Source organism: Excalfactoria chinensis, chromosome 1, assembly GCF_039878825.1.
Source record: "Excalfactoria chinensis isolate bCotChi1 chromosome 1, bCotChi1.hap2, whole genome shotgun sequence".
NCBI classification, from domain to species: Eukaryota; Metazoa; Chordata; class Aves; order Galliformes; family Phasianidae; genus Excalfactoria; species Excalfactoria chinensis.
Window position 1 is genome coordinate 80,815,602 of NC_092825.1, and position 14,209 is coordinate 80,829,810.

The window sequence follows — 14,209 nt, forward strand, 5'->3', positions numbered from 1 at the left end:
AGTTTCTTGGTAGTAGACATGAAAAAAAAGATTTCTCCACTGCCAAATAACCTCCCACCATTTCAGGATTAACTTCTAACCATTAAGAGCGAGATAATAAAAACAGACAGAATATCTAGAAACCTACTATTAATGTGCATTGTACAGGTCTAGAAGGTTTAATGCTCCATACTATTTCACAGTATACACATCCATAAATTGGAAGGTTTCACACTATTCTCGTGAATTGATTCATTAGACCATGGGTCTGGATAATGCATAACCCATTCCTGACAATACTAAAGAAGATGCCACCATGAGCTACTCCCACACTGTCACCGAATGACACAGCCAAGCCCTTAAGCAAACACAGATTAACACGTATGGCAGTTACAGCTCCACATGGATGCATCACAAAAAGTAGGTTCAAGAAAAATAAGTTCCCCTGACAGCACAACAACAACTGGAGAAACAAAAAATCCATTTTGCACCACTAACAGACGGGCAAGAACCGTGACCAGACAAGGCCAACATCATCAACACCAGGTCTCTCTAAGCCCGAAGGCACAGGCAGTGCTTGGCCAAAAGGTGAGAACAGGCAGTGTGTCTCAAGTCCTACAGTGACCACAACTTGGGCAGAGCAGCAGACCATTCCTTTGCACATGGTAACAACATCTTTGCATGCACAGCAGACCTCAGTGGTGAAGAACCTGACGGCTGCACCCTGGGAAAGGGAAACCTCAAGGGGCAGCAGACCTGCAGTGCCGCCATACTGCATTGGCCTGGAGCGCCACAGAAGGAAGTGGTTTCTGAGCAGCGATGTATCATTTGAGTGCAGCTCATTAGGGAAGGCTGTTCCCTTGATGAAAATGTGCAGTGAAATGGTACTGGAAGCAAGGTACAATAATGCATCCTCTAAAGAAGCTGTCATTCGGTTGCCACAGATAGCGCTGGCAAGCAATGGATAACGCATGAGATCAAACAGTGCAACTGCGTAACAAGTGTGGCGGGTGTTTCTGCAAGCCAAGTCTCACCAGCAAATCTTCAGACTGTCCAAGAAAGATGGGAATGAAGCTGGGTGTGTTGGGCCATGGAGTGTAAATGGGAGCGAGAGAAGCAGGAGAAAACAGAAAAAGGAGGATGTTGGCTAGTTACCAGTCACAGTTTGCTGGGTCGTCAGCGAGAAAGGAGTGGTGGATTTCAGCCTCGGTCTCCGCGTAGCTAAGATCAAACACAGAAACCACCTTCAGGTCCTCACACTGGCCATCGTCACTTGAGCGATATCGAGATGCAGCTATACACAGGGATATCTAGCCTGGCTCGAGGCAGGCTGCCATGTCACAGCATTCCTTCCCCCCACATGACATGAGCCCATCTTTCAAGTGGTACACGATGCCCAAGAGAGCAGCGTAAACCTAAGAATGAATGAGGCCTGCAGGGTAGGCAAGCTCCCTGAATGGATCAGAAAGATTAGAAATGGAGCCATGTCTAAGCATGAGTCATAAGAGACCAGTGGCATCACAGGCCTCCTTTTCAGGACAGTAAATATCTGAACAGGCTCATCTCTGCAGAAAAATAAATAAATAAATAAATAAATAAAAAAGCATTGCACAACTACTCAGAGCAGGAAGGGAATCAGAGGTTATTTACCCTTCATAGTCCTCGTGGCTTTCGGTGAAGCAGTTGAGGTGGAGTCCAGGCCCCATCTCTGCGTCACTACGATCAGACAGGGAAATGATCTTCAGATACCTTCACAATCTTCCCCAAAAAGGCCACGTAGAAGGCCTCAACTTTCCCCCTTACACCTGAAAATCCCACTTCTTCCTTTGGATTCCTCCCTAAGCCAATGAGTAACACGCCTACTCATCCAACTAGAACCCGAGGGATCAAACAACTGCAACAAACCAGGAAAACAGAATAACTGATGCCCTGTAAGGAAGTTCTGGGACACCTGTCCCATGACTTTAGCAAGACCATATTGGAATATTTCATTCGAGAAAGTTTCAGAGCAAACTAACAGACATAAAGCATGGAGAGACACACAGAGAAGGAAGGCATGATGTGATGGATTCTTTTTGCCAAATATACCCACAGGAAAATGGTTTCCAGGTGATGGCAGAAGCATGGGTTTAAACAACAGAATCGTGTAGCTAGCGTGACAAGCATTTCTGCAAGACTGGGTACAATATTAAACCTTGGCGTTGCTCAAAGCAGATGAAAATGATGTGAAGTGATGGAAGGGGAAAAAAAAATAAAAAAAAAAAAGCTGCATTTACCCTCCACTCTTCTTTGGCTTCCATCATATGGAGACATAGTTTTCACCTTTGGCCTCTGAGTAGCTAAGATCAAACCAGAGAACTGCCTTCAGATTCTAGAGATGAATCATATTCTTCAAAGCAGTGCCAGAACAGAGTTTTCAATATATGAAGGGCATATTACATTCTGCTGTTTGACATTAATAGGTGCACTCCTTACAGTATTCTTCCACTTCTAAATCAGCGTAGCCCAACTGAATTAATGTGGAACATTAGCATTCTAGTGAACTAGGCATATCTAGCAGAGAACAGACTTGGAGGGACTGAGAAGCTTAACAATATATTAATCTCCTTTTTATTATAAACAAATGACTGGCCAAAACACTGTCACCTATTTGAAATCAGATCTTACTTTTCATCAGAATCTTCCGTATTCCTCAATTCTGCATTTCAGTAACCTTAAACTGTCAGCTCATTTAATGCTTGCTCAGTGTCTCTGCATAGAGATGCGAGCAAACAATTGACCAACAGTCATTTTTCTGCAGAGTCCTGGGGACATATTTCATCCACCTCTACTTGTATGGTATGTCATCTGACAGCCCACTGAAGAAAACCTGACTTAAGTGAATTCCTTGTATTGTAACTCTCACTCTAACTTTGCACAGAAAAGATACATAAACATATGTTAATCAGTGGAATATCTACTCTCTGTGTATTGCAGCTCTTTGCTATATTGTGGGCCTTATTAGACATCTAAGTCAGGTACGGCTGTTAGTGAAAGCTTCATGATGGAAATGATGTGAAGTGATGAAAGAAAAAACTGCATTTACCCTCCACTCTTCTTTGGCTTCCATCATATGGAGACATAGGTTTCACCTTTGGCCTCTGAGTAGCTAAGATCAAACCAGAGAACTGCCTTCAGATTCTAGAGACGAACAGTTTTCTTCAAAGCAGTGCCAGAACAGAGTTTTCAATATATGAAGGGCATATTACATTCTGCTGTTTGACATTAATAGGTGCACTCACTACAGTATTATTCCACTTCTAAATCAGCGTAGCCCAACTGAGTTAATGCAGAATACGAACAGTTAGCATTCTAGTGAACTAGGCATATCTATTAGAGAACAGACTTGGAGGTACTGAGAAGCTTAACAATATATTAATCTCCTTTTTATTTTAAGCAAATGACTGGCCAAAGCAGTGACACAATTGGTACTGTAATATACATTAAGGTGGAGAAGTTTTGCTGAAAGTTATAATTATCCTCTTCATATTTATATTTTGCCAAAATGATAAATATTTTTATGGAATCTCTATTTACCCATCACAGGTCTTGTGGTTTCCAGAGAAGGAAAAGAGGCTGAATCCAGTTCTGAGCTTGGGAGAGCTATGGTCAGAGATGGAAATTGTCTTGAAATGCTAAAGCATTCCTTTTGCACATAGGAACACATCATTTTAATCACAACCAAATAAAACAGCATTAAATTTGTATTTTTTTTTTCTTAAAATTTGTCTTCTATCAAATATATAGTCAAACTATAAATTAAGACTTCATCAATAAATACATAGCCAGAATTTCTAATTTCTGCCCGCATCAAATATACTGTCATGTTTTGTATGTGACCACTGTTTATTTAATCTCTACAGTAATAAATTTGACTTCTTTATTCCCAGTCACCCTTACAAATCTCAACATTTTGTCTAATAAGCTGCATGTTTGGGAATAAAAAAGAAAAAAAAATAGGTTACTTAGGTCTTAGTGAGGTTACGTCAAATACAAACAACTGTATATGCTAACTGTTATAATCTCGAACTACACATTAAACAATCATTGCTATCACATTTTCATCACATTGCTTAATCACATTTTCAACTCTCCTTGAAATCAGGGAATTTTCACAGAAGTATTCATGTTTTATTAAAATGATGAACATCAGGCTAGACCAGACATGATTTTACCCGCACTCCTAGACACTTTAAGTGTTGAAAATCTATCTACTATCTGTTTTAGAAAAAAAAAATACAGTGCAATTTTCTTTATAGACAAACATACAAAATAAAAGAGCTGAATTTGGCTCTGTTACTCTGTCAATATATAGAAAATGACTGCTTAACCTCTATGTTTAAGTACTATAGCATAAGTTACTGCTCAGAATGAAAGTCATATTAAGTAATAAATATTAATATCTTTGAAGAATAAGCGCATAAAACTTAAGTGATCTACAGTTCTCGATTGTAAGAATGTTCAGTTCAAATCCACAAGGTTTGTTATTAGGTTGTAATTATAGGCAACTGAACAGCTGCTAAAAGTTTCCTAAAAAAATGCACATTTAGTCCACATCTTAATGCAAGAGAGTTCTGGCAACAGTGTGGAATGGACTTTGGAAGGTATTGTCATTACTGAAAGGAAATGAAAATTTCTTCATACAGACACACTAAAACCTGCAGAACCCCAAGCCTTGATACAACAGCATTGTTCATAAGCTTTTATTTATTTTCTGAACAAGGGAGAAAAGGAATTCTATGGAATAAGTGACATCACGGAAGAACAGGAAAACTACACATACTTAGATCAATTATTGTTGATTAATGAAAGTAAGTTACTTAACCAGTCTAATCTTATTGGAGTGTGGTGTAACAGACTTTAGGAGTGGTTTATAACACCATATCCACCACAGAAGTGCCAGCCTGAGATCAATTTGTTACACTGTTTTTGTTTTTTTTTTTTGTTTGTTTATTTTTGTTTGTTTTTTGAATTACAGTGCTATGCAGTTGTTTAAAAAGTTGTACTCAAGCTATGCTAAGTATTTTAACTTCTATTAGCTTCAGGCTTATGCTGTCTCACTTACTAGCAGCAAAACAAAATGTCTAGCTTAGACCAGTACTTTGAAGATATTCAAATGAAAGGATTTAAGGATCCGTTCTCCAGTGTATGGAACTCCACACATTTGTCTCCATGTGAACTGGATAATCACATGTATTGATTTAGGGTACCTGTTCTTATCTTTTCAGATCAGCATCATCATCAGTAAAGATTCATTTGCTTCATTTTGTGTCGTACTATAAATATGTTGCAGATTTAGTAACACTTTTGTCAAGCAAAGACTACTGTATTAAGGGAACTGGTCACATTGGCCAAAACTTACTAAACATGCAAAAAGTTTGCAGTAGTCTAGCTGACGTGAGCAATATGCATGATGCTACGTCACTCAAATCACTGTCAACTTGCTATTATTTCTACAGGACTTAATCAATCCTTTCAACCATTATAACAGTTTTGATAATGGATTTTGACATAATTTATATTAACTTACACTATAACACACCTGAAGTATTGCACATGAAAAAGAGAATACTACCATATATAATAAGAATTCCAAAGCCTATTATCATCAAGCACGACAATACAATCTTGTAAATATAGTACGAATGCGGACCAAAGCAAAATATTTATTATTTTGAAGCATCACACAAAATTTCCTAAGTTAGCTTGGTAGCTAAGACAGAACACATTAAATACTACAGTTCTGTAGTTATTCTAATTCTTGTTAACTAATAATATATTAGAAGTATGATAAAGTATCTGTCATAATTTCTGCTTAGACATTTAAAAATCATATTTTCAAGTATTACCAGGTACAGATGACAGCATTTCTTGGATGGTAGATGTTTCATATATTGGAGAAACAGGCCACTTGTCATCAAATGCTGAAAGAAAATCTAGAGTTAAAAATAAAACAGACTTCAGAGCAGTTGTTGAGCAGCTCTAAACGCTGATGTGATCAAGCAAGGTACCAGCAGCCTTAAAGATAGCTGTGAAATAAAGTGCTACATAAATACTGAAGCTAGCGTGAAATAAAGTAGTGTCAGTTCAGCATCTCATGCTTGGCAGAATACTTCTCAATGGACTTGAGTAAGTATTTTCTGAAATAAAATTTATTACAATGAAATGGTTTAGTTGGGAAGAAAAAAAAGCATCACATCAAGTAGCCTTCAAAGCAATGTGTTTGAGTCTTAGCACTGTCCATATGATGGCAAGAGGTAGAGAAGTTAACAGAATTATACGGTATTTACACATCTTGTGCTTTCTAGTTCTATGGAGAGAAGAGATATGAATTTCAGGACTGGTCCCTGGGCAGCTAAGATCAAATACGAAAACAATCTTGAAAACTTAAATGAGGTTAGTCTTAAAATGAAGAAGTCTTTGGCCTCATATCAGCAAAGTCAGAAGTTTGTAGTTACTTTAGGTTTCTTGCATACTCATTACTATGCAATATTTTGTGATAACCTACTCTGTCCTTTGTGTGCATATATATATATATATATATTTGATACATAGGGTCTAATTTTGATGTACTTAATACAAAGCTAGTTGTTTGCATATGATGGTAAACTTTCATATAGCATGCCTTCACATTAAGAATTAGTCATAAAATAATGCATCATGTCTAAATTTCTCCTTAAAACATCATTTCAAGCACACAAGTTGGAAATCCTATACAACTGACCCAATGAAAAACCTGTAAACAACCCATAGACAAAGAGGTAGAGTAAATACAAGAAGCACTATTTTTGTTTGTACACCAAAGCAGACACAATATGGAATGCACATTAAATCCTGTTTGCCTGCATTTTTAAATCATTCCAGCTTCACTGCCCAATACGAGCATGAAATATCAACCCAATACTCTGTCACAGAATCAAAAGCACCCAGTATAACTTGGGGCAGTAGGGGAATCCAGTATTTCAGATTTTGTAAAAAAAAAAAAAAAAAAAAAAAAAAAAAAAAAAAGTCTGTACAAATCAAATAGTGATTAAAGAAGTAAAGGTAAAGGGACTATATCACCATTACCAACTGTTAGTTGCAACAAATGCGATAGTATGGACTTTGGAGGAACAAATATTTCCAATTCAACACTATTAACAGCTGTAGAGCAAAAACATGAATAAATCTGTTATACAACTGCATTTTAATGCCTTTTTCATTCAAGCAAACTAAACAACCAGAATTCACTCTATCTTCTCTTATTTGCTGCATCCTCAGGACTTTCATTCACTCTTGCTGGTATCCTCCATACCACTATAGTGGGTACAGATCATCATCAGTAAAGACTCATTTGCACATTCACACTTTTGATTCACTAAAATGAAAAGATCCTTTCCTGAATAATTGTAGTTTTCCATCATGCAGTTATACAATTGATTAGTCCTGCATATGGCAAATCATTGTCCTTGAGGAAGCATATTCTACCCTCCCATGCCTCCAAGCTTGTTATTTACCAGCCAAACAACCACTGATGTCATTTTATCAGCTGAGTCATTGAGAAAATAATTGACTAATACTGGGCTTAGGTCTTTCTCCTATGAAATCCACATTAATCATAAATTGAAAATTGAATCTAGGTATGGAGTGACATAAGCTCATAAATCTAGATGGTTTACACTGCCTTACTAGCAGTGTGCAGTTCATGATGAGGCAGGCTAGACAGCATATAATCTTCAGAATAGCTAAAGTATGACACATTTTTTTAATAAAAGGACTTGGGTTCCACAACTATGCAGTTGTCATGCGATTAAAAACGTTATCCTACATTTGTCATGTGATTAAAAATGTTATCCTACAGTTTCTCTTCTCACCTCTAAAATCTTTACAATCAGAACAGTAGCTTAAAAAATTAAAGAAACTGTCGGCAAATATATGACCATATATGTTTGTAACAATGGTATAGGAAGTTACACAAAAGTTTATAAATTCTGTAGTTGGTTACTGGATAGCTAACATCTAAAGTGAAAAGACACTGATGAAGGTTGTTTCTAGAAGATAAGGTACCAAAAGTAGGATTACCGTCTTGTGGATGGTTAAATTCATAACCAAACCAGGTACTGTATTTTCACCTAGTTGCCATAAAGTTAATTTAATATAAAAAGATCATTCTTTGGTGGAAAATGTCTTAAAAACATATTTAAGTTGTTGTGAGTACATTTTAATGAAAAAAAAAAATAGATGAAAAAAAAAAAATCAGATTCTAATCTGATTTTTTGTAGGAAATATTATGCAGCCAGCCTGAAAGAAACATGGTTGGACTATTCCTATGGATAGTGGTATATGAAAAACTGAAAAGTAGGTTCTTGTTGCTAGGAACACTCATGACCTCTTCAAGTTAAATAACAAGAAATAAGAGACCTAAATGGTCTGATTCTTTTCAATGAGGGATAATGCTGTGGTAGTTCTGACAAAACACACCACATAGAGCAAAAAAGCCACACCTGACTAGATGCAGACATTTTTCCATCTAATGAAGATAGCGTGGTGTGACTGAAATGACCTTGGATAGAATACAGTTCTCAACTTGAAAAGGAAACAAAAACATTGCATTAATGCAAAGGCAGGAAAACCGTCAGTACCACCCATGGTGTATTATTAACACAGCTGCATCGTGTTTGTGTTCAGTATGAGTTTTGTAACACATAAAAGTGAAGGCTTTTCCAAATTTACTGATGACAAGAAACTAAAAGAATGCTGATTGAAGTTTAACAAAGACCAGGGAAAACATGAGTACTATATGTATGTTGCAATAAGCTAACCCTAAGATGAAAAAAATATATATTAATGATCATTCACTCAATTCCACTTGTCAGATACGAAGAGTGCTTGAAAAGTTACTGTAGGAGAGAAATATGCCACTTTTTTAGGATTTTAGATCACATTGCCCCTCACAAATATGTAGGTTGTACCATGACCATGTGTGCCCCGGTGGCGCAGCGGTAGAATTCCCGTTTGCAACACCAGGGGGCCCGGGTTCGAATCCCCCCTGTGGAGCAGGGGGTAGAAGTGCCGCTCTGCTACACAGAGGGCTCGAATCCCGGGAGTTGGACTCGATGATCTCTAAGGTCCCTTCCAACTCGTACAATACTATGATACTATGATATGATATGACCTTATGTGTTCAACAAATCTGTAAACAAGAGTATTTCAATCAGGTCGTAAGATGCATATCTTTGACATATGAGGATCATATAGTACATAAAAAAATGCATTCAGAAAGGTTAATGCCATTGCCCATAAAATAATTGAGCATACTCTTATAAGCATATCAAGAACATATGAAAAAGTCAACATACCACAGTATTATTCTAATTACAGTCCAGAAACCTTCATGAATAGCATTCTCATCAACTCAGAATTTTATTCTCTGCAATTCTCCAACTGCTTCATACAAAGCTGAATAAACTAGGTCTAATCAACCCCACAACTTCTAAGAAAATAAAATTTAAACACTTACTAGATGGCATTTCTGGAAGGCTAGGCATTTTAAATGTATTAAATCTTGAATGTCAAGAAAAGACTATTGTGAGGAGTCTGGTAAAGGAAGTCAAGCTGTCAAGGCAATGTTGAAAAATAATGTTTTGTAGATGAGAATTTGTTCTATCAAATAATGCTATTGTGCTCTGGAGAGATTACTTTTAGAACAATCTACATAAGTGCACAGTTCTGCCTACTAAATAAGACACTTAAAAAAAAAACACAGAGAAAAATTAAAGAAGAATCAACCATAAAGATACTTTCAATACCAAAGAACTGTACTACAACAGTCTTCCACATATCACTTTATCAAGACAGTACTTTTAAAGGTTATAAAAAAATTCTAGAGGAAACCAGTGTTCAGCCACCAAATCTCTTTAAAAATTGCCTCTCTAAATGCCAAGTGAGGCAGGGGGGAAAAAAAAGTGAGTCATATTATTCAAATGACGCAAGCCATCACAGCATGGCATCATCTGGACTTGGTGGTATAATGTCTGAGAAAAAAGGAACCAAGGAAACATAAAATAGTCTACAAAACAAGCAGAATAACAAAAAAACAATAGTGTGTAAAAAACGTATAGAAACAAATACAGTCAGCAGAGGAAAAAAAAATACAATTTACAATTCCAAACTTATTTACCCTAAATTCAATGTCAAATTTCTAGCATTCATACACTGCTTAAAAATTAATTACATGGTAACAACATCTTTGCATGCACAGCAGACCTCAGTGGTGAAGAACCTGACAGCTGCACCCTGGGAAAGGGAAACCTCAAGGGGCAGCAGACCTGCAGTGCCGCCGTACTGCATTGGCCTGGAGCGCCACAGAAGGAAGTGGTTTCTGAGCAGCGATGTATCATTTGAGTGCAGCTCATTAGGGAAGGCTGTTCCCTTGATGAAAACAAGCAGTGAAATGGTATTGGAAGCAAGGTACAATAATGCATCCTTTAAAGAAGCTGTCATTGGCTTGCCACAGGTAGCGCTGGCAAGCAATGGATAAAGCATGAGATCAAACAGTGCAACTGCGTAACAAGTGTGGCGGGTGTTTCTGCAAGCCAAGTCTCACCAGCAAATCTTCAGACTGTCCAAGAAAGATGGGAATGAAGCTGGGTGTGTTGGGCCATGGAGTGTAAATGGGAGCGAGAGAAGCAGGAGAAAACAGAAAAAGGAGGATGTTTGCTAGTTACCAGTCACAGTTTGCTGGGTCGTCAGCGAGAAAGGAGTGGTGGATTTCAGCCTCGGTCTCCGCGTAGCTAAGATCAAACACAGAAACCACCTTCAGGTCCTCACACTGGTCATCGTCACTTGAGCGATATCGAGATGCAGCTATACACAGGGATACCAAGCCTGGCTCAAGGCAGGCTGCCACGTCACAGCATTCCTTCCCCCCACACGACATGACAAGAGAGCAGCGTAAACCTAAGAATGAATGAGGCCTGCAGGGTAGGCAAGCTCCCTGAATGGATCAGAAAGATTAGAAATGGAGCCATGTCTAAGCATGAGTCATAAGAGACCAGTGGCATCACAGGCCCCCTTTTCAGGACAGTAAATATCTGAACAGGCTCATCTCTGCAGAAAAAAAAAAAAAAAGGCATTGCACAATTACTCAGAGCAGGAAGGCAATCAGAGGTTATTTACCCTTCATAGTCCTCGTGGCTTTCGGTGAAGCAGTTGAGGTGGAGTCCAGGCCCCATCTCTGCGTCACTACGATCAGACAGGGAAATGATCTTCAGATACCTTCACAGTCTTCCCCAAACAGGCCACGTAGAAGGCCTCAACATTCCCCCTTACACCTGAAAATCCCAGTTCTTCCTTTGGATTCCTCCCTAAGCCAATGAGTAACACGCCTACTCATCCAACTAGAACCCGAGGGATCAAACAACTGCAACAAACAAGGAAAACAGAATAACTGATGTCCTGTAAGGAAGTTCTGGGACACCTGTCCCATGACTTTAGCAAGACCATATTGGAATATTTCATTCGAGAGAGTTTCAGAGCAAACTAACAGACAAAAAGCATGGAGAGACACACTGAGAAGGAAGGCATGATGAGATGGATTCTTTTTGCCAAATGTCCCCGCAGAAAAATGGTTTCCAGGTGATGGCAGAAGCATGGGTTTAAACAACAGAATCGTGTAGCTAGCGTGACAAGCATTTCTGCAAGACTGGGTACAATATTAAACCTTGGCGTTGCTCAAAGCAGATGAAAATGATGTGAAGTGATGGAAGGGGAAAAGAAAATCAAAAAGAAAAATCTTCATTTACCCTCCACTCTTCTTTGGCTTCCATCATATGGAGAAATAGGTTTCACCTTTGGCCTCTGAGTAACTAAGATCAAACCAGAGAACTGCCTTCAGATTCTAGAGACGAACAATTTTCTTCAAGGCAGTGCCAGAACAGTTTTCAGTGTATGAAGGGCAAATTGCATTCTGCTGCTTTACGTTAATAGGTGCACTATTTACAGTATTCTTCCAATTCTAAATCAGCATAGCCCAACTGAATTAATGCGGAACAGTTAGCATTCTAGTGAACTAGGCATATTTAGCAGAGAACAGACTTGGAGGGACTGAGAAGCTTAACAATATATTAATCTCTGTTTTATTATAAACGACTGCCCAAATCACTGTCACCTATTTACAATCAGATCTTACTTTTCATCAGAATCTTCCATATTCCTCAATTCTGCATTTCAGTAACCTTAAACTGCCAGCTCATTTAATGCTTGCTCAGTGTCTCTGCACAGAGATGCGAGCAAACAATTGACCAACAGTCATTTCTCTGCAGAGTCCTAGGGACATATTTCATCCACCTCTACTTGTATGGTGTGTCATCTGACAGCCCACTGAAGAAAACCTGACTTAAGTGAATTCCTTGTATTGTAACTCTCACTCTAACTTTGCACAGAAAAAATGCATAAACATATGTTAATCAGTGGAATATCTACTCTCCGTGTATTGCAGCTCTTTGCTATATTGTGGGCCTTATTAGACATCTAAGTCAGGTAAGACTGTTAGCAAAAGCTTCATGATGAAAATGATGTGAAGTGATGAAAGAAAAAAACTGCGTTTACCCTCCACTCTTCTTTGGCTTCCATCATATGGAGACATAGGTTTCACCTTTGGCCTCTGAGTAGCTAAGATCAAACCAGAGAACTGTCTTCAGATTCTAGAGACGAACAGTTTTCTTCAAAGCAGTGCCAGAACAGAGTTTTCAATATATGAAGGGCATATTACATTCTGCTGTTTGACATTAATACGTGCACTCACTACAGTATTATTCCACTTCTAAATCAGCGTAGCCCAACTGAGTTAATGCAGAATACGAACAGTTAGCATTCTAGTGAACTAGGCATATCTAGCAGAGAACAGACTTGGAGGGACCGAGAAGCTTAACAATATATTAATCTCTGTTTTATTATAAACAAATGACTGGCCAAATCACTGTCACCTATTTGAAATCAGATCTTACTTTTCATCAGAATCTTCCATATTCCTCAATTCTGCATTTCAGTAACCTTAAACTGCCAGCTCATTTAATGCTTGCTCAGTGTCTCTGCATAGAGATGCGAGCAAACAATTGACCAACAATCATTTCTCTGCAGAGTCCTAGGGACATATTTCATCCACCTCTACTTGTATGGTATGTCATCTGACAGCCCACTGAAGAAAACCTGACTTAAGTGAATTCCTTGTATATATATTATTCCTCTCACTCTAACTTTGCACAGAAAAGATACATAAACATATGTTAACCAGTGGAATATCTACTCTCTGTGTATTGCAGCTCTTTGCTATATTGTGGGCCTTATTAGACATCTAAGTCAGGTAAGACTGTTAGCGAAAGCTTCCCAGCTTGCAAAAGCCTGAAGAAATTGCTGGTAATAGTGATTTCTCTGGGAAGTTTAGACATTCCTAGGCTTTAGCAATTGAAAATTTTAGTTCAGGTCTTCTAGAAACATTCAGTGAGCCACTAACTGAATCAGTAAATGTTTTTTTCCCATGGTTTGAAACTTTGTGGGATATTAAGAGTATCTAAAGCTTTTTCTACTGATGGACAAGTATGTTGCATATGCAATATACAAAAGGAGTAGATTTGACATTCTAGGATGTATTCAACCATTCAAAATAAGAGGTCTGGTTATAAAATCTTGCTAAAATGGAAGTAGAAAGAAATTGGCTTGCAAGCTAGCCTGGAATCACAATGTCTTATGAACTGTTGGTTTGTGAGTATGTCAACATAGAAAAATATCACTTAATTATTAATTTTAGTAAGAATTCTTATTATTGTTTAAGAATCTTAAAACATGTATTAAGATTTGCAGGTAATAAGTTAACACCTTTTGATCCAGAAGGCAGACAGTGTGCCAGCTAATATAAAGCCAGTCAAAACAACCTTTTCACGGAAATATTACACAGAAACATATGTTAAGCCACTCATTACCTTCCACAGTTAAGTGCTCTTAGCATGGGAAAAAAAGAACAACAGAAAAACATTGAGAAAGGTAGGCCTGCGGCTGGCAACCGCAAAAATGAGAAAACCAAAACCAACCAACTAAAACCCATCTCAAAGACTAACCCCCATCTATAAAGACAAATGACAAGTGCAGATGAGAATCTGGTTAACTGCAACAATAAATGGTATGAATTACTGGGATGGTGACAACTAAAGCAAGG

General features: G+C 38.0%; 1 protein-coding gene across 1 annotated transcript in view; it reads right to left on the reverse strand.

The window, feature by feature from the left end:
• ABI3BP (ABI family member 3 binding protein) overlaps window positions 1-14,209 on the reverse strand; it is a 128,513-nt gene that overhangs the window by 54,857 nt on the left and 59,447 nt on the right. Inside the window, exons 16-24 of the mRNA XM_072337308.1 lie at window positions 12,607-12,669; window positions 11,802-11,864; window positions 11,176-11,241; window positions 10,725-10,790; window positions 5,868-5,942; window positions 3,556-3,621; window positions 3,065-3,127; window positions 1,630-1,695; window positions 1,135-1,200 (exon numbers count right to left, since the gene is read on the reverse strand). Of these exons, the coding sequence (XP_072193409.1) occupies window positions 1,135-1,200; window positions 1,630-1,695; window positions 3,065-3,127; window positions 3,556-3,621; window positions 5,868-5,942; window positions 10,725-10,790; window positions 11,176-11,241; window positions 11,802-11,864; window positions 12,607-12,669 (594 nt within the window). The remainder of the gene's footprint in view (window positions 1-1,134; window positions 1,201-1,629; window positions 1,696-3,064; window positions 3,128-3,555; window positions 3,622-5,867; window positions 5,943-10,724; window positions 10,791-11,175; window positions 11,242-11,801; window positions 11,865-12,606; window positions 12,670-14,209) is intronic.